The sequence below is a fragment of the Alternaria alternata genome (genome assembly GCF_001642055.1).
Source record: "Alternaria alternata strain SRC1lrK2f unplaced genomic scaffold CC77scaffold_21, whole genome shotgun sequence".
Taxonomy (NCBI): domain Eukaryota; kingdom Fungi; phylum Ascomycota; class Dothideomycetes; order Pleosporales; family Pleosporaceae; genus Alternaria; species Alternaria alternata.
The window spans coordinates 533,833-557,563 of NW_017306210.1; the positions used below are offsets into that span (position 1 = coordinate 533,833).

Below are 23,731 nucleotides of genomic sequence, written 5' to 3' on the forward strand. Positions count from 1 at the left end.
TCATACTGATAATACGTTCTTTGCGTATTCGTGCTCTCATTGGTGGACGGCAGCTGCTGCCTAATCGTGTTCGTTTTAACTACTTCACGTTCTTTGTACTTCGATTATGAACCAAGCCAAGTCAATCTTCACATCGAGATGGCCAGCAGCTCGCTCTTCCTGAGCATGCTGCCGGCTGAGATCCGCAACACCATCTACGAGCTCGCTCTCACCGCCCCAGAACCTCTCCGTTGCTTCGATCCGGTCCTCTGGGACGAGTACAACCCTACTAACAAGAGGCATTATCTCTACCTCCGTGCGACACCTACCGACGCGCTTGACGAACTTGCGTTTGAATTTGACACTGTCGAGTACAACCAGCTCAAGTATGTCAGCAAGGAAGTTTACGCTGAGACCGTTGGCTTGGAGCTTAAATACAACGAAATCACATTGCGTGTCTCCAGAAAGAACGGATACGCGTCATCTTTCCTACTGCTGAATCGATGGCTGTCGTCGATACCCGTCACGAAAAGGTCGTGGATCAAGACGATCAACATCACGATAGAGACCATGAGCCGTTGTGTGGAACCTGGGACGGAGGACGCGGATACCCTTGATTGTCTTACAAGGCTATGCAACGACAACCCCTCGATGAGAGTCAAGTACTACTTGCCTTATTGGCGCATCAAAGTTCCAACATTTCGCAACTCGGACCTTTCAAAAAGTCATCCGATCTGGACTGCTCCGACTGTTAGCGACTTTATCGCACATGCTATGGATGTCTACTCGTACATCCGCGGCGAAGGTTTTGAAAAGCTGTATCCCGAAATCGATACAAAGTCAACGCATATTGGGCAGAGCTGGAGGCCGTATCGCTCCCTACGTTCGGATCAACCCGTGTATCTGGCAGATATGCAAGCTAAAAACTTGACGTACTTTCCTAATGTTCCTAAAGGCACGGAGCTACCCATCATCAAGAAGGATATCACATGGGCGGCGCACGGCGAGGTCGTGCCAGAGGCAGAGCAATGGATCGGTTACAAGTACGCGAAGGATTGGGTTGAGAATGGCATCTAGAGCGGGGGTCGGAGCCATGGAGGGAACATGGCCAACGATACCTGGAAAAACTGTTTTCCTCCTATGGAATGCGAGTACGGACATATAACATGTCGGTGAAAAGAGCTGGTCCATTATTCTCAAAGAAGGAGAATCAACGCAGGTGATTTTCTAAGCAAAGCTGACTGCGGTAATTTAACTCGTTTGGACCATACCGCTGATGTGCCAGTACATAGGGTATCTTGGATGGATATACTCGATACTCAATTACCGAAGCATATAAGGAAGGACAGCTTCCTTCAACATGAGGGCATCGGATTTCCTACTCCCTTTACTCGTATTTACGGTACATAGAACTTGAAATCAGACATGTCTTACTAAAACTTCTTCGTCTTTGTTAACTACGACTACTAAACGCGACTTCTTCACTGCTTAGAAAGCACGTCTCTACATACTCTAACACTTTTAGACTGGTGGGCACTACAAAAAGGTATCAGCGGAGTAATACGTGTCTTCGACCATCACAACCTTCTCCCATGTTCGCACTGTGATTCTTGATAATGCAACGCATCCTCTATGATTAGTGAGACGACATGACAAGTTGCCAGCATCATCTACGTGATGTACATAGTCGCAACACCACCTCCCACCCTCCAACCACTCTACTTCTTCCCCGGCACCTCAACCAACCCTCTCTTCTCCTTGATCCTCCACTGAATCGCCTTGGCAAGGTAATACAGCACTTCCAACGTCGGCATACTAACCCCAGCATTCCTCCCCGCCCTCAACGGCTCCCCCAACAAATTCTCATACTCGAGGAAATTACCCTTTTCCAAATCCTGCTGCATACTAGGCTTCAGCCAGCTCTCCAACGGATCAACATGGATCGTCTCCTCCACAACTCCTGGATCCAAGTCCACACCGCAGACCGCCTTGGCCGCGGCAACGATTTCGCGCATGGCTGGTCGCACGAGGCCGTCGAGCGCGCCGTCCGCTAGGCGCAGCCGTCCGTCGTCCAGGCCCGTAATGGCGCAAATTGGATTCAAACAGGCGTTGAAGACCAATTTCTTCCACCGGTCGTGCAGGACGTTGGGCGAGTAAGTGCACTTTGTTTTGCCGCCTGCCGAGTACATGTGCACGAATTCTTCGGCGCGTCGTTCGGGCACAGCGGGGTTGATGTTTGATGTGGGAAAGGCGCCGATTAACAATTTATCGCCTTCATCTTGGACCTAAAGGAAGAAAAAAAAGTTTGGTCAGGGCGCGCAATCAGTAGATATATACACATACAAACTTATCACCTTCCAGACCAATACAGAAAGAATAAAAAAAAGAAACAGGGATAAATACTTACAATAGTACCAGGCATAGTTTCCGCACTACCAATCATGGAGATACCGCTCAGGATACAAACATTGGGATGAGGACGCAGAAACGGTTTCTCGATATTCAACCCGTTTTGCAAGAGTATCAAGGTAGTCTTGCTCGCATTGCTGCCAGTGGGGAGAGCAGGGCTGATTAGGTCGACGGCCGTGGGAAGGATATCCGGCATGTTCTTGGTGCAAAGCATCACATAATCGAATGGCTGCTCGATGCCCTCCCCAACGAGATCGGGGATACTGTTGCGGACTTTATTTCAAAAAAACAATGGTTTACATGTTAGCTTGCCTTTTTCCTCATGTTACATTACACACGCACAAGCCATACTCAGTTTGAATATTGGGCCGCCCCCAAAAGTCGTCGAGGTGTAGAAGAGTGAGGTTGCCAAACATACCGACACTGGGTCTCCATCCTTTCAAGTTTCCATGATCGCAGCTGGAGATTGTGTATCCGTGTTCCTTGACGACGTCGTAGTTGGAGCGTAGGACGAGGGTTACCGTTGCCAGACCACCGGCTTCGAGATTGACGGCTGCGATTGCACCGACGGCGCCACCGCCAACGATTAGCACGCTCTTCTTGTTGGAATCAGCCATTGTGTAGAGTTAGTCTAAGAGATGGTCATACTCACGTTACATATACAAGTGGCGTCTATGGCGTTGACAAGATAGGGCGCGACTGACGCGTTAGTGGGGGTGGAGGGGCAACCACGACTTGGAAACATGATTCCGTCGGAATCGAGCCGCGTCGTTGTACCTGCTACATCTGGAAATCATCACTTGACAATCACGACTGGAATCAGCAAAGCAGCTATGTTGCGGTCCCTTCAATCGAGCTCCATTTGATGCATATGTAGGTTACAGTCCGTAAATTCGTGGCTGGTGACCTTTTGTCGCCAAATCTTCCACCGCCTCACACGCCTTCATTTCTTTATCGCACTGATGGTTTGATGCATTGCTTGAGTCGAAGGTAGAGCCGTTCCATTCCATCCGCCCGAAGACTACGCCGAGAGCCCAGCAAAAGAGAGAGAAAGAAGATGCACGCTTAGAAGACGAGAGCGGCACCCTTGGTCTTCTTGTCACCACCAAGCTCGAAGTGCTTGCATCGCTTGAGGGCGAGCTGCGGTGCGTTAGTATTTGTGAGCTAGTGGGAGGTGAGTGCAGCATACCTGTGCCTTGGTCTTGCACTGTGTGCACTCTAGACGGAGAACGACCTTCTTGGTGGTCTTCGCCCTCTGTTTGGGTGTTAGTCGCCCGTTTCTTCATCTCGAATGCGTGCGATCATACCTTGTGGAAGACGGGCTTGGTCTGACCTCCGTAACCGGATTGCTTGCGGTCATAACGACGCTTACCCTGCGCGAACAGCGAAGCCTTGCCAGCCTTGTACTCTACACAGTCTCAGTATACGGGTGGTGCGAATGCGTGGACGTGCATCACGTACGGGTGACCTTGTGCTGGGTGTGCTTCTTGCAGTCCTTGCCCTTGCAGTAGGTTCGGCGGGTCTTGGGAACGTTGACCTGGGGGTGGAAGTCAGCGTCCGTGATCAATGCCTTGAAGCTCCCCGTTTCCTTTGCTAGCGACGAATGCGGGACGAGCGAGCGAAAAAGACGATGGCGAAGAATCGGTAACGCGAGGATGCGATGTTGTAAGTCCTGGAAAGACAATGCCGCCATGAATTATACGAGCGCAATCCTGCGCCTTTGCGGATGTTTCGTAGTGCGACGTAAGATATATGAGCGCATGATGGTTTGCTGGTGGAGTCGCCGCCCTTCTACTCCAAGGCCCTCGCGTCTCCCTTACACCAGCAACAAGAGACATTGTCCAGCCCAGCCGTCTTAGCATCAGATGTCGCCCGCCGTGTCCCGTTCTGATAAGGTATCGTCGGTACAATGTCGTGGGGTCGGAGGTTTCGCCTCGCCATCGTCATCGATTCGTGAATTCGCTTGCTCGTCGCTCGTCGCACATGTCGTGTCCTTCGCAATATTCCCAGCAGCAAAGATATCACTCACCATTTTGACGGATTTTGCTCTGTGGTTAGTATGAGCGAAAAGTTGGCGGTGTTGCTGGAGGTGTTGAGGTCGCTGCGCCGATATTGCTAGCGTTGTGTGGGCTTCGGCTAGGTTAGTAAGCCGACGCCACACTACACCAGCCACAGCCAAGACAAAGGAGAGGCACATTGCGAACATCGGGTCCTTCGTCATCATGAGTTGATCGGGTAAGAATTCATTGTGGTATCATGCGTGCTAAGTAAAATGCAGATCGCTCGCCATATACCATGTCTGATCATGAACCCGGTAAAACAAATGGAAGCTCAAACGTGAAGACTAGTAAATCGGATGTCCCTCTTCCCACTTCTGGACCTCCTTTGTATCTCGAGATGCAGATGGAGGGCTGCTACCCATGCCAAGACTGGACCTGCTGCTCTCACCTTTCGCAGGTGTTCTTCCATCGTCGATCCGCTTCACAGGACCGACCCATTCCCACATGCGAGCAACATCGCCGCTAGCTGTTGTTCGGACACCTGCGCGGATGTTGCTGTTCTTCTCAACCTTTGCCTGTACCCTCGTCCACAGCTTCTGTCGTCGCTTTGCATTAAACTCTGTCCTCAAGACATCGTCCCGCAGTTGTGTCATACTGATGCCCTTCTCAGCGCCTGAGTCGTAGTAGCCCAACGCGGCTTGGTCCTGGAGTCTGTCATACGCGTCGCTTGCTAGCTGCTTGGCCCGAACTTCCATCGCCCGGTTACTAGTATATGAATACTTTCCGTATGAGCCAGTGGCAATGAGGAAGAGTATTGTTACAATTTGGAGAAGATGTCGTTCAAAGGATTGTCGGAGGGATCTTCGGACGCTGCAGGAGAGGGAGAGCTTGGCGAGGGAGGTGGATGCGAGACGCCGTGCGCCTGTTGTTCTGTGTTCAAGGAAGAGTGACTGATTAGTACAATTCCACGTCAGAAATGCTGTACAAGTGATGGGACTAGCAAGGAAAGTACTTACCCGTCGGTGCTTTCGATTATTTCTTCCCGCATAACCAGCTCAGGAAAGGCTCTGTCGAACAGCTCACTGAATTCCTGATCCGTCAAGCTCTTACTCTTCTGAGATGCCATCTGTTGCTTCAAATCCACCTCGCTCACTTCAGGGCTTTCCACTAGGTTTCCTGCTGCATCAGGCTCTCCGCACTCGTATTGGGCCTTGCGTTGGCGAAGTATCTCCGTTGCCTTGTTCGCGATACCGTTCACTTTGCGTGTCTTCTCACTGTCCGGTTCGCAGGTCGGTGGTAAAGGGACCAAGCCACCGAGGGACAGCGGATGATCCTTCATGATGAAATCGGGATCGCACCTGAGAGTCAATCCGCGGAAGCACTGCGCGTGTGGCGGACAAGGCTCGCATTGTGGGAGGATTTGGTCTGCCCAGCTCGGTATCTCCACACCAGCAAGTCCGATGGCATCTCGTCCAACGCCGCAGAAGCCGACTTCGATCTTTTCCTGCCGCCATACGCCAGCGAAGGCGGCCGAAGCTGTGAGAAGAAGAGTGCCGGCCATTGCTTTGATCGTTCCCGTTTTTTTGCCTTTCTGCCTACGTCTCCGGGGAGGCAAAATGTCCACTTCACCAGCCCTTGCCCGCTCGCGCACTAGATCAAGCTGCTCCTCTGGCGTGAACTCTTCGCCGGCATCTGCGAGATCATCCTCCTGCTGCTTCACACGCGGGTCTGCCACGTCGAATGTCCCCCGAGTGGGTACCATAACGCCGTCGTCTTGTTGCTCAGTCTTGGGTTGAAAGGTCCTCCGGCGATGCGCGTCGCTCTTGCGCCTCTCCTGAGCATATCCTGTAGTGCGCCTACGACGGTCGCGCGATATCGTGTCTGGCACGGCAGGAGAGCTCCCACTCTGAAAGGGGTTCTCCTGGGTGAAGGGACTGGCAGCGTCGTTGCGATGCCACGCTTCCGGCTCGGGCGTGGGTTCCTTGGGCGCAGGAGTGGCGCTTTTGCGTATACGTCTAGTCGCAGGTCGCTCGTCTACCTCAGGTTCAAGCGCTCTGCTGTGTTTGGCAGGAACAGCCCGCGAGGGTGTCTTGGCGCGTGGTGCCGGTACATCTGCTTCCTCTGTCGGTTCGCGGGTTGTTCGTCGGGTTGTGCGTCGTGTAGTCGCAGGTGTAGGTACTACAAGCGTCTCGTCTTCGGCATCGTCTGTCTCTACTGTGCTGGCTGAACTGGAGGGAACATCTACGATGCCCCGCGTCGATCGCTTTGTGCGTGCCTGCGCCCTTTGGACCTGTGCTTTCTGGGGAAGAACGAGGTCGACGAACATGCCAACCAGAGCGGGCTTCTTTGCCGAGGAAGGGTACTGAACGCCATGTCGGAGTAAGATGCTCCTCAGCTCCGGGACCGTTATCTTGTTTGGATCCACGCCATCTTCGTAATACCAATACTCTCCGCGCGCATCAGCCATGTCGGTGTCGTGGTGGGGTAGTTGAGGTGAGTCGACGATTCAGCGGGGGTTGCGACCGAGACAGTTGCAGGGCGGAAGTGAGACAGGCGTGGGTTGGCTCGTGTGGTCGCGGTGATGAGCGATAGGTGGAGTTGGAAAGTCTGCGCAGCTTGTTTGTGATGTCACCGAGGCAACTGTGGGCCCGTGCGCCGGATGCGTCTGCTTTCATCTGAGCTCTTTCATCTACCCCCAGTCACACATCTATCATCTGGATCGAAATATGAAACAATAGAACTGAAAAACACCAATGTTAGGGTCTGTGAGGGAGCCAGTTTTATCAAATCTATTCATCAAAGTTCCTCGCACGCCTGATCTGCCATACGGCACGATGCAGTATAGAGACCTTCTTTACCAACGAGAGAGCAGAAGCAACATTGTCGTGGTTTTGAAAAGACCGGAGCTGAGAAGTGGAGATGGTTGCTGGCTGCACTGGACATGTTGCGTATCTCCACATTTGATCATCTGTCATTGCACTTGATAAGATCTTCAGATTCCCTCTTCCACCCAGCGCCTGAACAATGCTGCCCATAGTTTGAATCTGAGCTCCCATTCGATTGGAGTCAAGCCGGATGATCGCGGTGTTGTGGCAATATCCGGATTAGGAAAAAATCTGATCCTGTCCCACAGTCTCTTCACTTCTAACGGCGCTTCCCTCACAACCCGAAGGGCACAGAGCTTTTCTGCTATACTCATTCTGCGTTCGTATGATTCCCTCATTACTGGTACCACTGCTGTTGTTGTTGGCCACGTGTCCTCTAGAGCGTCGCCGCGTATGATGCTCGACACCACGATGCCATGCGTGAAGATAGAGATGTTAGTAACATCGTCGCCCAACTTGTTGAGCAGGTTCGCTCTGCAGAAGTGGTGCATGTTGTACTTCACTCGTAGCGATGGATTGTTCATCAAGACTTTGGTTAAGTGGACCATCGTGCTGGCCATCTCTTTTAGTTCTAGCCAATTTTCGTGGTCCACAGCGGTGTTTTGTTGGAGAGTGTTAGACTCGTGATCCACGAAAGTCTCTTGGGACCGAGCGAGCGAGTCAGGTCAAGGAATATCATCTTTGCTTTTGATGGGTGTTTTTCGTCCAGTAAACTCCTAAGTGAGGACTCAACCACATGGCCATCAATCTTCACAGGGGGTGTTTTTTTTTCTTTTGAATTCGAACAGCCGAGTCTCTCTGTAAAGTTGGCGACAGGTCAGTTGCAACTGGTTGATGCGTCTATCGTTGGATGTCAGACTAAAATCGATATCACCCTGGGCTGGGGACTAGTTGATAGTGCCAGGGCATGGATGTGGTTGCGTATTTCTCCTGGTAAGCTTAGCAGAGGCGATGGGTTAATGGTGCGGTTTTTAGAGACGTTATGGTTGTAAGAATTTGGTTATCGAGATCACTGAGTTTGAGACTGCGTGTATTTACGGTGTTGAGAGGGAATTTTTAGCAACTCAAGAGCCGCTCCCTGATTTATAAGCTCGGGAATGAGAGTACAGGAGCACACAATTTCATTGTAGTTGAATTGCGTGGTCGTACTGGCTTGTGCATGACAGTGCGTTTTCCATGTCACTTACGATGTATTAACGCTTAGTGGGGGTAATTGACTGTCGAACTATAAACTAATTCCGCAGTGTACTCAGCTACGCGGATGTCAAACGTCGCAATGTATTAATTTTGTTATTGTCATGCTCTTCGTCAGCGAATCAGAATGATTCAAAAATCGGGCTTGTGGTTTAGTGGTATAATACTCCCTTAGCATGGGAGTGGTCCAGGGTTCGATTCCCTGCAAGTCCATCTTTTTGCGTTCCCAACCTCGTAGGACAGCCCGTAGGCCACAGGAGAATCCAGACACGGATCAGCGAAGTTCTGCAGTCTTTTTTTTTTTTTCAAGGGCGCGCGAACACCAAGGTTGGCGATTATGCGCGAGCGAAATCGTTCGCGCAGATTGAACTTTGTGCATGCCGTAGCTGTCAACCTATTAATCGAAATCTTATATTACCAACTACTATATTCTGATCTTTTAGAGTGCTGTTGGAGTAAGGCATGCAGTGTCAAAAGGATGTACCTTCTGCGCCGCATGTCGGGTTAACTCACGCGGAGACACTTGCATCTCGCGGTTACAGTACACCACAAGAACTCTCAGATTCAATTTCAACTGTGCGTGACCAATTTGCGTTAAATCGTTAATACATTTGATATGGAGAAGATGCACTCGCCGTTTTAGAAAAAAAATGTACCAACAATAACAAAGACGTGTACAGAATTACCAGTGGTGATCTCACTACTCATGTGATACTTACATCTGGGTCGGCATCTTCATGCACAGGCACACCGGAAGGTTGATCAAGGATGAAGCTGGCCATGCCGCGATGCATCTCCGTTTTGTCACCCAATCTTGGCGTCACCGGCTCCGCATTGATCTCCAACAGCACTAGACCCCACATGACCACATGCTGCAACGCGTAAAGACCGGTCTTTTGATCCCCTGATGCGGCTTCCAAGGCGAGTTCCAAGACTGTCTCGCGGAGCAACATAAGCACTTCCCTCTTTGTGTTGCGTTCGAGCGATTCTTGTAAAACCTCAATGGTGATATCGGTGGCCACATAAACGTCGCGTTGAGATGACGTGTATCTGCCTATACTCGAACAAAGATATTGCCAGGCGGTGAGATAAGCTTCACGCTCACGGAAGATCTCAATTGCTTTTTCTGACGAGCTGCTAATGAGGTTGTCGACATGTTTCAGCACCTCATCTTGGACTTCTGTACTAGGGCGCGGGTATATAGCCTCAGAAGCCCAATCAATAAGCAGGCTGGTCAATCTCTCTTCGAATTCACCGGCGCTGTCTGTCTTTCGCCGTTTTCGTGGCGGTACAAACTCCTGGCCGATAGCATATTGTGCCCACTCGTCACTATCTTCATTGGTATATTCGAGTTTGAATTCGTCGGCGATTGCGTCTTTTCCCTTTCGTATTTCTTCGCCATACATCCTATCGAGTCTGGAGAGGTTATCGTCGCTGACTCTTCGCAGTTTCTCAAGTGACATGCGTCTTTCCGGATTGTAACGTAGACAGCGTGAGATGACCTGGCACAGGCGCACACTGTATTCTTGGGGAATTTCTTCCAGCGTTTGCGGGAAAATACTATCTGTGCTTCCAACAGTACCATTCCTCAAATCCTTAACATGCTCTGGATCCTTGGATCGCTCTTGGACATTCTCGTAAAAGCTTTCCTCTTTGTGGGCCATCATCAATGCCCACGCGGTCATAGCTAGACTCCAAATGTCAGACTTCTCCGAGATAGGCCAATCATCTGGTTTCCAATCATCTTCGTACAATCCAGCACCGTCTCGTTCCTAATCGAGGTTAGCATCGCCTCGATAGTGCCAGCATCCCACTTACTGGAGGCATTAATCCCGGCGTGCCTTGGACCTGCCTTATTTGCATCTCACGTTCGTCGTCTAGTTCAAAAGCGATGTCGAAATCAGATAAAACAACTCTTGGATAAGCGGGGTATTGAGTGTTATTAGATCGCAGGAATATGTTGGCATCTTTGATATCGGAATGAATGATTGGCCGCCACGCCACCGAGGTGGCATCTGAATCTACGTCTTCTCCAGATCCAATAGGTGACTTATGATCCTGATTCTGGTCTTCGAGATTCGGTGTTGAGCAAACACCCTGTTGCAATGCAATCAGCGCCTTGGACATCTGACTGAGTAGATACCAGATGAAATGCTCGGGTACAGGTTTCTTCTTGGGAGTGAGTTTATGCCCGTTGTAGATGCGTGCAAGAGTTCCAAGTTCGGCAAAAGACGAGTATATATTGAAGACAGTCGGCACCGGTTCTTCGTCGTTGCTGCGACCATGAATCTTCCTAGTGCAAGATCTTCTGGTGCTACCGCGTTGTGGTATCATATGCGAACAACTGAGTTGGCTGATGCGCTGGTTCATCCGAATCTCGTGCTTCGCGTCGTTGAACTCTTTCGCATCCAGTGCCTCTAGACATTTGACTGTGATTTGCTAAGAACGATGAGTAAGGCCATCCAAATGCACCTACACTATTAGACTCACATCTTCAACTACCCCAGCATCACTCGTCCGAACATAAAGGGAAACTGACTTGCGAGGCATCGTCCCCTTCTCAAACCGTCGCTTATCCGCCCCGCTTCCGTCAAGTCTAGTTTGATAGAGAGTCATCGCAAACTTCCAATTACCATCTTGATGATTGTAGGCTTCACGTCGCTGCCCCGCCGTAGGAGCTAAGAACCGCTTTCTTTCGGGGCTGTTTCGAATATAGAATGGAGGCGAACGCTCTCCACTTGAAGTTTCTGATATAGTTGTAGGCGTGTCTACACCATCTCCTTCCGGTGCGTCTCCAGTTGCACCCGACTCTTGCGATTGTTGTTGCGCTACCTGTGCGTGATCTACTGAAGCCACTGGAACTTGCAGGGCCATTGGTGGAGCAATGGGTGGTGGAATTGGGAGTGGTCTGACTGCCGTCACCGCAGGTTGGCCAGTGTATACCTTCTTTCTCCAATAGTTTTGCTTGACTCCCCATTGACTCACAACCTTCCTTCCGCGGCTGCCTCGGGGAACTATGAAGGTGAACCACACACTACGAATCTACTTTATGCTATATACATACATTCTCTGTCTCTCTTTCTGATAAGATACCGCATCATCGCGAGAAATGCGTTCTTCGTCTGGTTGTCGAGGAGGCCATCGTAAAGGTTTGCATCATCGTCATCTATACTTTCATACGTTTCGATACCTCCAATATTGACAACGCGAGGATCAGGGTTGTTCGCCATAGTGCGTGAATTGTCGTGATCGCTAGGTCAGGTTATGCGACGAGCTGCAAGATCGACTGCCCGACTCTATACATATATAAACTCGCTGTGACATGTTGCAAAGCAGCACCAAGGCGTTTTGTATCGCTTTGTTGATGGCCTTTGGGTGTTGATTAATGGAAAGACAATGGAAACGGAGATACCAAGATAGGAACAAACAATGTGGGGCGTGCTGAGTAAGGCGCTTTGTTGCAGCGGATTAAACTCGACTTCGAGCTAACCACTTTCCACAATATTCTGCAAGAACGTGCGCTGTCCTCTGAATATCTAGATAGTACGTCGGAAAGTCACATAGCAGCAGCACATGGACGCACAACAGCAGTAGAGCTGCTGTTTAACATAGACTAGCTTATCTCACTTCTTGGTTCATCATATTATGATAAACCCACAATTGTATTCAATTTTGACTAGCAAGTGTGTCCTACCCCATATCTCTCATCGTACGACAAAGCCGCCAGAAAATAGCAAGCCTCCTTGTTCACATTTCGACCAATGTGTCTTTGGATCACTACTGATCACACTCATACTGAGTACCGCAGTCGGTGCAATTGCCGTTGTGGATTTCACAGCAGATTGAGCTATGAGATGGTCGTTAGGAACATTTTGAATACCTAGAGGGCTACTTCAACCGCGGAGTTGGAGCTAATCTCACCAATTGATCTGGCAACCGCTAAGGCAGCCCATACTGGTGCAGCCTCCACATCCTGAATTACATGCCTGAAAGCAACCAGCACGCTTCTCGAGAGCACGGCGATCCATCATCGCGTCTCTAGTCAAGAGAGATGTTATACCACGAGGCATGGCAGACATATCGCGAGGAAGGAGGTCGGCATTGATCAGGGGTCCGGGAGTAGCCGCCGCAGTAGTGGAGAGGATGAGACTGAGAGCAGCCGAAATGGTAGTGAGGTACTTCATATTGATATTGAAAGTCTGGTGATCGTGAAGTGAAGACGATGATGTGATTGCTCGGAAGGTTTTGGTACTCCAAACGTAGCCAGCACCCACCTTTTTATATGATTCTCTTGTGATCAAGACCATACCTGCTCTACCTAAGACGCACTTCTGGTCACTACTAATGTCTGCCTGGTAGCTTGGAAGCGTTGCTGATGAGCATGTTGATTCACTTGGTATTGTTGGCCGAGCCCCAGGGAGAGCAAATGAACGCTTGGAGTTGGGTGACCGGATCGAAAGAGAATGCAAGATAGATTGCATGATTGTATATAATGAGCGATATGTCAGTGAGGAACGCTTGGTATTCCGTTCCGAGTGAGACAGTTTCAGGCGTTTCAAGCGATCGCTCGGCTATTGCTCTTACTGGAAAGGAAGTTTTAGTCTAGCGAGGCAGTTCAGCTCTAACAATGACCGAATGCACAGCGGAACGGGCCTTCCACTGCTGTTTTAACCCACTCATACCCTTTTGACGAACGGAGGGAAACTACGATGAGTTGGATGTGTGTATTCCAGGTCTAACCTGAGGGTGGCCTTGCCAAGCTGGTTCTCAACGCAGACACGGACTTACGCCTTGCTAAGCTTATACGATCCAGCCAACGCTGAACGCTTGCTCATAGTGAGAATCTTGGCAATGGCGTGGGATGATAGCACTACCAGTTAAGGGCCATCAGGCTTGTCCAATCTCTCCTACGATGCTGTACCCTTGTATACAACATGGGGACCTCAACAGCTAGGTCTAGTAGCAGAATAGAATTCGTGATCGGAGGTTGGCTTAGACCTTTGGATCAATGTCGCGGTGACAGGCCGGTCCTAAATATACGACGAGCTGGGAGCTGGCTCGAAGAGTTGAGCAAGATTTGAGATTTCCTAAACAAGGAGAGGAGGCTCGATGATAGAACAGCGAAGATGTATAGAGTGTCGTCGCCAGTTATGACAGGTTTGCGTGCTCTAAACGACAATAATCTGCATACCGAAATGGACCTGCATGATTACAATGACGGGCCGAATAAAGACAATGAGATGGTAATGTAGCTGACGGGAATGAGCACTTGGGTAGTAAGATGTTACCCGTAAGGAACGGCTGTCGGTGAGACGCTAATACGGCATGTGAGGAGGTGAGGGGGGGTTTCCTCCGATGCGGGGTATCTGCCTAGCCCAGCGATGGTATCTTGGCGGTCGCGCTAACACGTGCCTTCTCATTAGAAATTATGTCTGAAGATCCTCCCCACCTCCTATGCATTTCTGAAACATGGTTATTACGGGTCAACATGGCAGTATGCGATCGTTCAGGATATATCAAAACAGCTCTTCTATTGTAAACTAAGGCTACCTCAACGCGAGCGAACTGTTAAAACCACGAAGCCGGATGTCCCTCATGTCTACGAGACGAACTTCCGTTGAGTAAAGTTCGATACCCTAGACGACCTGGGTCTGCTGAATATGCGGCTCCTTCTCATCATCACCAGAGCCGTGGAGGCGTTCCTTAGCGGCTTGCCTCGCGATAGCATCCATATCCACTGGAGCAACAGCGGCCGGACCATCGAAGATGCGGGCAATCTCCTCGAGTGTAGGACCCTTAGTCTCGGGGTAGACGAAGTAAACGAATACAAGCTCGACAGTGATCCAGAGAGTGTAGAAGAGAGCCAAATTCCAATGCTTGGGAAGGTTGTCCCACGCAACAGGGTTGGTCTGACCACCGACTGCAAGAATAGCCTGAACAGTGATGTTCATGATCATGAGACCTTTGGCACGAAGGGCGTAGGGCAAAATCTCCAGGGCGTATGCGACGAGTAGACCAGACCAAGCAAAAGCATAGAAAACACCGAAGATCCACACGAATGGAATCTGAGCGTAGCCAGCTGCGGAGTTGGTGTCGCCAGAGTTCTCGTAGACAGCGCAGGTGACGGTCCAGCAGATGAACGAAATGACCATACCGGTGGTGGCACCGAGGAAAAGTGGACGGCGACCAACTTTGTCGATCAAGGTAGCGGCGTAGACTGAAACACAAAGAGCCAAGATACGCTCACCACCAGTAAGCTGAACAAGACGTTAGTACGGATTTCTGTACATCGATTCAGGTAAACCTACACCCATCTTTTGGTTCTCGCTAGTGATTCCGGCGCCTTCGTAAACCAAGTTGATGTAGTTGGAGAAGAGCGCGTTGCCGGAGTATTGAGAGATGATACCGAGGGAGATAAGAATCGCCAACCTCCACCGGTTACCCTTTGTCTTGACAAAGTCTACGTAGCTAGAATTCTTGTTCGCATCGGCTTCCAGACGGATGACCTCTCTCATTTCAATGTATTCGAACTGAACGGTTGCATTGTTCTTGTCGCCACCGGCATGGTAGTACGCGAGAGTGTCCAGAGCCTCCTCGTAGCGTTCCTTGGAGATCAACCAACGAGGACCTGGAGAGTTATATCAGCTTGAGTTCTCCGATCGACTAATATGTGGGTTGAACTTACTCTCAGGAACCCACCAAAGAAAGCACAGTTGAAGGAATGAAGGAAGGGCTTGAAGAAGGGTGATAGACCTCCAAGACCAATCGTTGCTCGCTTGAGATGTACCCCATGCGATCCATGCGACAAAAAGCGCTCCCAAGTTCCACAAGCAATTGTATACGGCGGTGAAGATACCACGGTGCTGGGGATGGCAGATTTCGGTGAGGAGGATGGGCGAGCACATCTGAGCGAAAGAGTTACCGAACCCAAGGATAAACCTGCCACCCATGTAGATCTGCCAGTTCGTAGAAAAGGTCGAGACAAGAGCACCAGCAATCATGATGGAGCAACCGACGGCGATTGGAATCTTGCGACCGGTCCACTGGGTGAGGAACGGAACAAGGAAGAAACTAACGATCGAACCGATGTTGTACATGTTGTTCATGAGACCCAGTCGGTTACCGGAGGGCTCGTCAAAGTAAGTCTGCCAGTAGTTCATCTGTTGCGAAGAGTTCATCATCATGCTAGATGATTATCAGTCGAATCCAATGTGTTGCGAAAAGGAATACTCACCCGTCGTAACCAGTAGTTGCAGAGGCAATACAAAGGACTGAAGAGTGCCAGAACAGCTTTCGCATGTTTGGGTCCTTGTACCAGATAACCTTCTCAAACTCAGGCGCTTCCTCGCGAGCAACCGCGCTGTTGCCTTTCGGCGCTCCCATTGACATGCCCACCATCTTGGATAAAAAGCGATGTGCGACAAGATAGCGTGAAGATTGGTTGGGGTTCAGGACCGGTAGTCTTTGCTACTGATGGGCGAAGTCCCTTGAGGATGCGACTGACGCTCGTTCGGCGTCCAGTACTTATATTCGATCTACAATTACTACAAGAGACCCACACCCCGGATGAGCGTCTCGCATGCTTACTCCACCGCGGGTTGACGGACATGGGTACCGCAATTTGCAGGAAGACAGCCTGACAGCAACGGAGGAAAGCACCAGTAAGGTGATACCAAGAGAACCCCACCGAGCGATCCGTTGGCACCAGGCCCGCAGCGCCGTAGGACTAGACTTATAAGACTAGAGAAAGCCCGTCTTGTCATATCTAGGCACTGCTCGCCAATACCGATATCGAGGGTCCGATGCAATTTGTGGTCTCCCCATGGGGTGCTCAGCTGCCTTCGAGAAGTCCGTGATTTGAACGCTAGAACATGAAACAGCGATGGATGGCAGATCCAATAATAGGATGCAGTCTATCATTGGTGCTTGATAGCGCCTTGATATTGTTCGCGATAGTCAGTAGACGACGGAGGCATACCTTGGAGGCATACATTGCGGGGCAAAGAAGCGGCAAGTGTAGAGAGACTTGCTTGCAAAGCCTGTTGGTTCCAGTGTATCACTTGGAGTTGATCAGATGATAGACGCCTTCATCACAAAGTTTTGACGCCATCTGATTGGAAAGGATTTTCGACGTTGAGCCATGTGTTGCTTGGTGCTGTGTCTGCTCCGCGATGCCCAGCACCAAGGCTCCATACGCTTCCGGGATTGATCGAAAGACCCCTCGAAGACTCTACACACGCCCTGTGAAGCTGTGACTCGTCCCGCGGATAATTTTACCTACCATCCGGCACGTCTCTTGGAGTTCTGCACTGAAGTCTTGGAAAAGCCAACCATGAGTCCGGTTGTGGTAGGTCAAGCTCGTAATGCGATGCCATGACCTGCCAAGGTGGATAAATGGCCCTACGCGCCGAACCTGACGTTCCGAGAGTTATTTTGTAGTGACGGAGTCGATAGTTGAGGTTCTGCATTGGCAGACGTCGAGAAAGCGCAAGTGGCTACCATTGTGTTCTCAGATAGGTTGTGAGGGTTAGGACAAGTCGTCCCGCGGCAGAAGTCGCGTGTGCGACGCGAGGTGGCGGGAAGCTGATTAGGTGAACTTCGGAGCTATGCCGCAGGCCGCGTGCAGCCTTGGCATGCGCCCACGGGAGGCATCCGGAGTAATCAACTACGAGGTCGGTGCTCGCACAGATACGACAGGTACTTCAACTCCTTGGATCCGTATCTACATAAACGAGTTCCAGGCGCCGAGCTGTTGGTGTCACCGCGATATTGCTCATGCGCAAGCGAACAGGCTAGTGGGGCCTTTCTTCCCATCGCAAAACGTCCCGTCTCGCCATCGGGTGGCTCGCAAAGTGGTACATAGAGTCGTGATCAATGGCGCTTACGGACACAGAACCGACCTGGAAAGTCACCTTGGCGAAGATGCCCCCCGATTGCTGGGACCGCGCTGCGCGTCTCAGTGTAGGTTCTCCATTTAACCGGCAAAAGGATATGGTGGTGGTGGCGTTGTGGTGGAATACCGGTAAATGCCAAGATGCCATTCATCCCTGGGGCGGAGAGCGGAAACTCGGCACGTCGATGACTGAGAATTCGACATGAACTTCGCCCCAATGTGTTGAGGCTGATGGCAGCTAGGTAGCAAATGAGTTTCTGCGTAGGACCGGGCTGGGTTCTGATTGCAATAACATTGCTTACTCAAGTACATACTTGAAGGAATATCTGTCGACACGCGCATGCTTCAACGTTAGCGGCATGCACTTCAGCAGTCGAGCCTGAATCAAAAGCTCGAGAGACTTGCATTAAGGGGAATTCTTTCTGTTATGGCAATAATTTGAGCAGATACAATTCGAATAGGAGAAAGTGGAGAGACCTCGTTGCTTATATGGGGCTTCTTACATTGGCGAAAGCCATCTATTTTCCGAGGGCGGACACTTGTAGACTGCGAAAGCGGACGCTTGTAAACTCCGACGGCGGCACAACCAGAAAATTCAATCATGCTATCGGCCGACCGATACGTCCACTCTGGATTGCGTTGCGACTATGACCTCTAAGACTGTCTCAACCCAGATTGTTCTTGGCTTTAGACATGTCCGCAAAGGGTACGCAGCTACGCTCGAAACAAGCTTATAGTAGAGAAGCGTGCCCCAACATATCGAAGTGGGAGCTGTGACGTTGAACTTAAGCTACCCAGCTGGCGTATATACGTCTAGGAACGTGGTCATTGGGTATCTCATCTAGGTGATCATGCCTGTCGCATGGGACGATGCAGTACATATTTCCGAAGCTGATGATATTGTGGCTGAACTACAACAGACCGCTCTTTTTCAATAGCAGGCAACTGATGTGCCAAAGATCCACAACCTTTTCACTCCATCATGCATTTTCATAGTGTAATCACTATACTACGCCTGATGATCTGCAGTGTCTTTACCAGTCGTACATCTGTCGAGTCCGCCTTCCCTTCCGAGTATACACTACCTCGATGGCCTGTTTCGACACCTTGGCTGCGAACTTTCCTCTCAACATCACGCCTAGTTCCGCTGCGACCGCCTCTGCCGTCAGTGAGAAGTATCCGGAATGCTCAATGATGATAGTTTCGAGCATGTCACAATCTAGTAGCCGCTCAAGCTTGTACTTGGAGAAGAGGTCGGTAGCTTTGTTTGGTTGGGTCGAACATTGCAGCAACATATCCGAGTCATCGTCCAGGCGATAGTATGTGAGCTCTTCCTTATGGAAGCCAAGCTTGATGATACGCAGTCCGGTACACTGGACTGCTAGCTCAAGGTCGGCATTCTCGATAGTATTGCCTTTGTATCTGGAAAAGAATTTTAAGTCTAGTTGACGGACCTGTTCGAAGCGTCCGTTTTCTGCCTCGAGGAAAGCGCGCAAGAACAAGTTGTCGTTATACGAACAAACGAGGATCTTGGAGGTAATGATGAAGTTCACTACTGTTTCCTCGAACGTCTTTTTCGAGGTGAAACACAAAACGGGCAAGAATCTGGGTTTCTTTGGGTTGTCTCCACGCTTGACGGCGTCTCGCACCGCAACCTGGCCGATAGAAGAGAATGCTAGGGTCCAAATGGGGAAGCGGATTTCCTTTGGTAGATCCAGGAAGCGCGCAAAGCTAGGCTGTGGTTTCAAGCCATGCTGTATAATATGTGACCACGACTGGGCCGGCTCAGCAGTACTGTAATACTGTGGAGAGAGTACCCTAGTAGACAAAGGAGGAAAATCGATGGGCTTGAGCTCGAATGAGGCCGATAAATCGCGTCTGCGAGCCGGCTGCTGCTCTTCGGGTCTGCTAATGATGATCACCGGCATATTTCCAAATCACTAGTCACAAATGTCAGCATGTTGTTCTCGATAACTCTAGTTCGATCGACTTACGCTGCGCTGATCTTGCTCTTGTGAGATGGCTGCGTGCAGCGGCTCTCTCGGTGGTATCAAGATCGACCGGAGAACTCGACACCGTGGTTGAGAAGAAGTGATATTAAGCCTGTAGGCGTTTATATATATGCATGGTAAGCGCGCTGGAGGCATCCGCTGGTAGTGAAAAATCAAAGGTATTCCGTATCACGTCACCGTGGTAGACAGCGTTGGAGTCATTGCTTCACAAGGCCATTCACGGACCACTTTTGGATCAGCGCATTGTGCCACGCGGGTGAGTACCAAGCATCTTGCGATACTAGAAGGGGTTATGTAGAGGTGACAGCATCTTGTAGAGTTACGAGTATATTTGACCCTCCGGTATATGCAGGCGATTCGATCACCGAAGACGACGACGGTGGAACGGTAGTTGTGAGTGGCTCGTCCTTGCTAGGCCATCGCAGGACCACGGAAAGTACGATTTTGGTCCGGCTACCAGGGTATTGTCATCTTTTCAATCAGAAATCAGAAGCGAGTGATCAAAGGTATATGGAAGGTTTTCGCACACAGCTTTGCTTTACCTTTACGTACCATGTAACTGATTGCCTATGAAGCAAGCTTGGGTCCTATGAGCTTGCAGTTGCTGGTCTTCACAACGCGCAACTTTGCGCATGAGACCTACCGACATACTACGTTCTTTCCATGGTCGACTGCCGTGCTCACGTGCGACTAGGTGCGGAGACAACTAGATCTTGCGCGCATGCTCCTGCACCACTTTCCCATCCTCGATAACACAGTGCTCTACACCTGCAGTAACGCGCAAACTCTCTAAGTCAAACAGGTATTCCTCATCTTTCTTCACGACCTCCAAGTAGAAAGGATCTTCATAGGCTTTCTCGAAATCCTCGTAGTTTCGCACCCAAAAGTCCGCCATGCCATCGTATGAGAGTGTAGGCATCTTCAAAAGCGCTTTATGTTTCGATGTAGTATGATACTTCGAAGAGTCAGCATCCATAAGAAGAGAATCCGCATTGCTTCGCGCAGGCAAGATTCTGGATTGGTAGAGGAAAGCTGACTTGGACGTATTTGACAATGCCGTGACGCTGTAGCCACGATGTGATAAGAGGGCCATGCTTGTTTGCCCAGTGGTCGTTGAATTCAGTTTCCGAAAGCTTGGGGTTGCGATTCGCAAGGACAGTGACTCGAACCAACTCTTCTGTCGACATGGTTGCTATCGTTTGTAGGTGTCGTAAATGTGGCTGATGTGGCTAGGATGAGGATTGCCAGGGTCGATGACGCATCACTCCCTGCAGAAACCCAATCGGCGTCTCCTCACCCGCTCGCATATACTGCTCAACGTGCTCTTCTCGAATGAACTACTGACCAAGCAATCTCTCATCTACCTGTCGCTGTACACCACGTCGCCAGTTTTGCTTTTACACTGTACGCGCAGCTTTAACGATGTTGGGAACGATACGAGTGGTTCCCCACCTCTCCACCCCTCCACAGATGATAAAGATGCTGCGATCAATCACCGGCCGCGAGCATTCTTGGCTTGGAGACAACACACGAACAGAAGGACCTTCTGTCACCAAGCTAACGGTAGCGCCCGTGATGCGGCGATCAGTGACCCGAAGCCCCTCTTCCCTAGGGACGGCATTGCTCGGTGAAGCCCCCGGAAGCTTTTACCCGGCTTCCGAATACATGAGTAGCAACGTTAGATCAACTACGCATATCAATACTCTGTAAACCTCGAAACCTGTTCTTTCCTGCTGAACCGCATTACTACCAGAAAGCGTGTAAATAAGATGACGTCCATTGATCAGCCACTGAACAGCAAGATACTGCTCATTACAGGAGGCGCATCAGGTATTTGCACCAGTATGGATGCATGGAGAATGTGCAGTTGACATCTCTAGGAATCGGTCTCTGTGTGACGAAGCAAGCGCATGATCTCGGCGCGCGCGTTCTTGTTGCGGATCTCAGAACAACACCCGACTTCGATACCTTCGCCGCGAACAAGTCAAACATACTCTATGTGCAGTCTGACGTGACGCGATGGGCAGACTTCGACAAGATCTTTAATGCGTGCGAAAAAGAATGGAACGACGTTCCTGATGGGTACGCCATCTGCGCGGGACTGTTCGATCCGCCGTTCTCCAACTTCTGGCAAGACCCAGAAGAGGAAGGGTACAAGCAGGTCGAGGTCAATGTGAATCATCCTATCAAGTTGACAAGGCTCGCTATCAGAAAAAGCTTAGGGAAGGGGAAGAGGGCCAGTGTTTGCATCATCGTAAGTAATGCCAGCATATCGACGTCTGCTCAAGAGAGCAGGGTATGATTGATCACAACATGTCTAACACGAAATCAGGCATCGGTTGCCGGGTTATCAGGAAACATGGCAGCACCACTCTATTGTGCAACAAAACACGCTGTGGTCGGATTTGTCAAGTCTATGGGAGCGACAGAAGCGCTCACTGGTGTGAAGATTACGACACTTTGTCCTGGCGCCGTCTATACGCCGATGATGGATGAAGCAAAGCGCAAACAATATTCCGTGACTACCGACACGGCATTGACGCCAGATGCATGTGCGAGTTCTCTGCTAGACCTACTACAGAAGAAGGAGTATCTGTGTGGAAGTGTACTTGAAATCACTCAGATAGGGACGCGACTTATACCGGAGTGGGGTGTGGAGCCGCCGGCTGGCAAGGGTTCGGGACAGGACCTAGATGAGAATTTCATGACGAACATGCTGCAGCCTATCAAAGAAAAGTTAGATGTGGAGAAGGCAAAGGCTTGAGGATGCATATTTGGAAGGGTTCAGATGGATCACGTATAGGGAGATACAGCATTTATAAACCGTGGCAAGCTCTCGACCGAACTCTCGCTACCAAGTTGGAACAAGCCCACACAAGTGAGGTGTGTAAGGCGAGTATTGCGACCAACAGATACCCTTCAATCAATCAGATCATCCGAATCAGTCCATCGGCTAGGATATCTCGTTTCCACCCTTCATACCCCCAGCGCACTTGCCTTCTCACATCAGGCAGAACCGTCTAACACTTGGGCATCCACGTATCGCCAAGTTTCTCGTCAATCTGCTTCTTGGCCTCATCAAGTCCTTCGCCAATTTCCTCCTTGGCCTTCTCCAGAACCTTATCCATCGTGTGAATCACATCCTTGATGAGACCGGCACACGCAATGCCCTCTGGGCAATCTCTAACCGTGGATCGCATCTTTGCCTCGGGCTCCTCAGACTCTGAGAAACCGTGTGTGTGCATCCACTTTTTGGGGATGGGTGCCGTGAGAACTTCATTTTCGGCTTCGGTGACGACCCTGGCGATGGGGCCGAGAGTCCCAAGACTGCTTGGGATGTAGGGGCGGGCGACGGGGGAGATGGGAATGGCAATGCCCAGAGAGATGGAGAGAGAGAGGACGAAGGCTCTGGCGTACATCTTAATGTTTGTGGTAGAGAAGCTTTTGCTTGGTTTGATGTTTGGTGTTGGTGTTGTGGTAGTGGATGGTAAGTTGTATTCTTGAGCTGTTCTGACTTGGAAGATACGAGATTTGTAGATGATGAGGAAACAGACAGATGTTGATAGGATGCAGGGCATTATATATGCTGAGAAGATGCTCATTTTTCAGAGGAAATTGGTACCGTGGTTAAGATGTGGACGACACCCACGATGCTTGCACCATACAACACATCGCTGATCCAACTCATACGTAGCAGTAGCACCAAGGTATCGATGTTAAAGATGCATTCCGACTAATAGTTACAAGGTATTCGTGTCATATTACTATCATGAAAACTTCGAACAGTTTCTTGAGCTATGTAGTCTTCCAGCTTCTACAACTTCGCGCTCCCCCCGAATCTCTGCTTGAAGTATCCTTCAAATGATGTAGCCAGAGTCTCTTCGAACATACTGTCGCTTGTCTGGCTCTCCGGTTTCATGATATTGCCTTTACCCTGCCTACCGTTCAACGAGTACCAAAAGCACACTGGCAACGCGCTTTCGATATGTTCATTAGGCGCCTTGCTTGGGTCGACCCAGACCTCATGCATCGCATCATCGCCCTGCACCTCCAGGCCGGCCAGTTTTCCGGTGTACCTGCGCAGCGATCCCGTATTTCTGACACGCGATATCGTATTCCCAACAATGCTGAGGTATTGGCCATCGCGCTTTTCGAACTTCAGTAGAGTAGCTACTAGGAAGTCGGCAGTCATCCAGGTGCATACTATTTGCTTCCACGTTCTGGCGGCGCATAAAATGGGTGATATCATCGTTTGAAGAGTTTGGGGGTCGGTTCCGGAACACACTATACTCTTATGATCTTGGTTGTGGGAGTTGCTGTAGCCAATCATCATGAAGCTCATCTTGCCGGATTAGATGG

At 50.3% G+C, this 23,731-nt stretch overlaps 13 protein-coding genes and 1 non-coding gene across 14 annotated transcripts; 4 read left to right on the forward strand and 10 right to left on the reverse strand.

Moving 5' to 3' along the window:
- Positions 1–138: 138 nt before the first annotated feature.
- On the forward strand, positions 139–1,056 carry CC77DRAFT_1065082 (hypothetical protein; the record flags this gene model as incomplete). Its single annotated transcript, XM_018528786.1, has 1 exon — positions 139–1,056. The coding sequence occupies one exon, from the start codon at positions 139–141 to the stop codon at positions 1,054–1,056; it is 918 nt and encodes a 305-aa protein (XP_018382055.1).
- A 364-nt stretch (positions 1,057–1,420) lies between these two features.
- On the reverse strand, positions 1,421–2,937 carry CC77DRAFT_1023969 (6-phosphogluconate dehydrogenase C-terminal domain-like protein). The gene is made up of 2 exons (XM_018525773.1): positions 2,387–2,937; positions 1,421–2,264 (listed from the first exon to the last, which is right to left on the reverse strand). Exons 1-2 carry the CDS (start codon positions 2,582–2,584, stop codon positions 1,698–1,700), a joined length of 765 nt encoding a protein of 254 aa, XP_018382056.1. The 5' UTR covers positions 2,585–2,937; the 3' UTR covers positions 1,421–1,697.
- A 297-nt stretch (positions 2,938–3,234) lies between these two features.
- On the reverse strand, positions 3,235–4,474 carry CC77DRAFT_1023971 (hypothetical protein). The gene is made up of 4 exons (XM_018525774.1): positions 3,850–4,474; positions 3,696–3,796; positions 3,578–3,643; positions 3,235–3,528 (listed from the first exon to the last, which is right to left on the reverse strand). The coding sequence occupies exons 1-4, from the start codon at positions 4,079–4,081 to the stop codon at positions 3,454–3,456; spliced, it is 474 nt and encodes a 157-aa protein (XP_018382057.1). The 5' UTR covers positions 4,082–4,474; the 3' UTR covers positions 3,235–3,453.
- Positions 4,475–4,617: 143 nt separating this feature from the next.
- Positions 4,618–6,978, reverse strand: CC77DRAFT_971108 (hypothetical protein). Its single transcript, XM_018535827.1, has 2 exons — positions 5,405–6,978; positions 4,618–5,318 (listed from the first exon to the last, which is right to left on the reverse strand). Exons 1-2 carry the CDS (start codon positions 6,853–6,855, stop codon positions 4,733–4,735), a joined length of 2,037 nt encoding a protein of 678 aa, XP_018382058.1. The 5' UTR covers positions 6,856–6,978; the 3' UTR covers positions 4,618–4,732.
- A 1,630-nt stretch (positions 6,979–8,608) lies between these two features.
- On the forward strand, positions 8,609–8,680 carry CC77DRAFT_t84. Its single transcript has one exon. It is a non-coding gene; the product is annotated as a tRNA-Ala (tRNA).
- A 404-nt stretch (positions 8,681–9,084) lies between these two features.
- On the reverse strand, positions 9,085–11,697 carry CC77DRAFT_1098231 (kinase-like protein; the record flags this gene model as incomplete). The annotated part of the gene is made up of 4 exons (XM_018529935.1): positions 9,085–10,239; positions 10,286–10,906; positions 10,958–11,481; positions 11,532–11,697. The coding sequence occupies 4 exons, from the start codon at positions 11,695–11,697 to the stop codon at positions 9,172–9,174; spliced, it is 2,379 nt and encodes a 792-aa protein (XP_018382059.1). The 3' UTR covers positions 9,085–9,171.
- A 453-nt stretch (positions 11,698–12,150) lies between these two features.
- CC77DRAFT_386011 (hypothetical protein) lies at positions 12,151–13,281 on the reverse strand. Its single transcript, XM_018531469.1, has 2 exons — positions 12,389–13,281; positions 12,151–12,314 (listed from the first exon to the last, which is right to left on the reverse strand). The coding sequence occupies exons 1-2, from the start codon at positions 12,946–12,948 to the stop codon at positions 12,245–12,247; spliced, it is 630 nt and encodes a 209-aa protein (XP_018382060.1). The 5' UTR covers positions 12,949–13,281; the 3' UTR covers positions 12,151–12,244.
- A 773-nt stretch (positions 13,282–14,054) lies between these two features.
- CC77DRAFT_386055 (hexose transporter protein) lies at positions 14,055–16,101 on the reverse strand. The gene is made up of 4 exons (XM_018531470.1): positions 15,702–16,101; positions 15,153–15,652; positions 14,776–15,095; positions 14,055–14,724 (listed from the first exon to the last, which is right to left on the reverse strand). Exons 1-4 carry the CDS (start codon positions 15,863–15,865, stop codon positions 14,104–14,106), a joined length of 1,605 nt encoding a protein of 534 aa, XP_018382061.1. The 5' UTR covers positions 15,866–16,101; the 3' UTR covers positions 14,055–14,103.
- A 972-nt stretch (positions 16,102–17,073) lies between these two features.
- CC77DRAFT_1012246 (hypothetical protein) lies at positions 17,074–17,566 on the forward strand (the record flags this gene model as incomplete). The annotated part of the gene is made up of 3 exons (XM_018523755.1): positions 17,074–17,164; positions 17,209–17,322; positions 17,361–17,566. 3 exons carry the CDS (start codon positions 17,074–17,076, stop codon positions 17,564–17,566), a joined length of 411 nt encoding a protein of 136 aa, XP_018382062.1.
- Positions 17,567–18,394: 828 nt separating this feature from the next.
- CC77DRAFT_997182 (hypothetical protein) lies at positions 18,395–19,429 on the reverse strand (the record flags this gene model as incomplete). Its single annotated transcript, XM_018536506.1, has 2 exons — positions 19,355–19,429; positions 18,395–19,300 (listed from the first exon to the last, which is right to left on the reverse strand). Exon 2 carries the CDS (start codon positions 19,286–19,288, stop codon positions 18,395–18,397), a length of 894 nt encoding a protein of 297 aa, XP_018382063.1. The 5' UTR covers positions 19,289–19,300; positions 19,355–19,429.
- A 469-nt stretch (positions 19,430–19,898) lies between these two features.
- CC77DRAFT_1053299 (hypothetical protein) lies at positions 19,899–20,810 on the reverse strand. Its single transcript, XM_018527738.1, has 2 exons — positions 20,410–20,810; positions 19,899–20,327 (listed from the first exon to the last, which is right to left on the reverse strand). The coding sequence occupies exons 1-2, from the start codon at positions 20,557–20,559 to the stop codon at positions 20,079–20,081; spliced, it is 399 nt and encodes a 132-aa protein (XP_018382064.1). The 5' UTR covers positions 20,560–20,810; the 3' UTR covers positions 19,899–20,078.
- Positions 20,804–22,264, forward strand: CC77DRAFT_386108 (NAD(P)-binding protein). Its single transcript, XM_018531472.1, has 3 exons — positions 20,804–21,202; positions 21,253–21,626; positions 21,705–22,264. The coding sequence occupies exons 1-3, from the start codon at positions 21,142–21,144 to the stop codon at positions 22,134–22,136; spliced, it is 867 nt and encodes a 288-aa protein (XP_018382065.1). The 5' UTR covers positions 20,804–21,141; the 3' UTR covers positions 22,137–22,264.
- On the reverse strand, positions 22,265–23,047 carry CC77DRAFT_386104 (hypothetical protein). The gene has a single exon (XM_018531471.1). It carries the CDS (start codon positions 22,972–22,974, stop codon positions 22,393–22,395), a length of 582 nt encoding a protein of 193 aa, XP_018382066.1. The 5' UTR covers positions 22,975–23,047; the 3' UTR covers positions 22,265–22,392.
- Positions 23,048–23,166: 119 nt separating this feature from the next.
- On the reverse strand, positions 23,167–23,714 carry CC77DRAFT_1053301 (hypothetical protein; the record flags this gene model as incomplete). Its single annotated transcript, XM_018527739.1, has 3 exons — positions 23,167–23,227; positions 23,264–23,528; positions 23,658–23,714. The coding sequence occupies 3 exons, from the start codon at positions 23,712–23,714 to the stop codon at positions 23,187–23,189; spliced, it is 363 nt and encodes a 120-aa protein (XP_018382067.1). The 3' UTR covers positions 23,167–23,186.
- Positions 23,715–23,731: the final 17 nt, after the last annotated feature.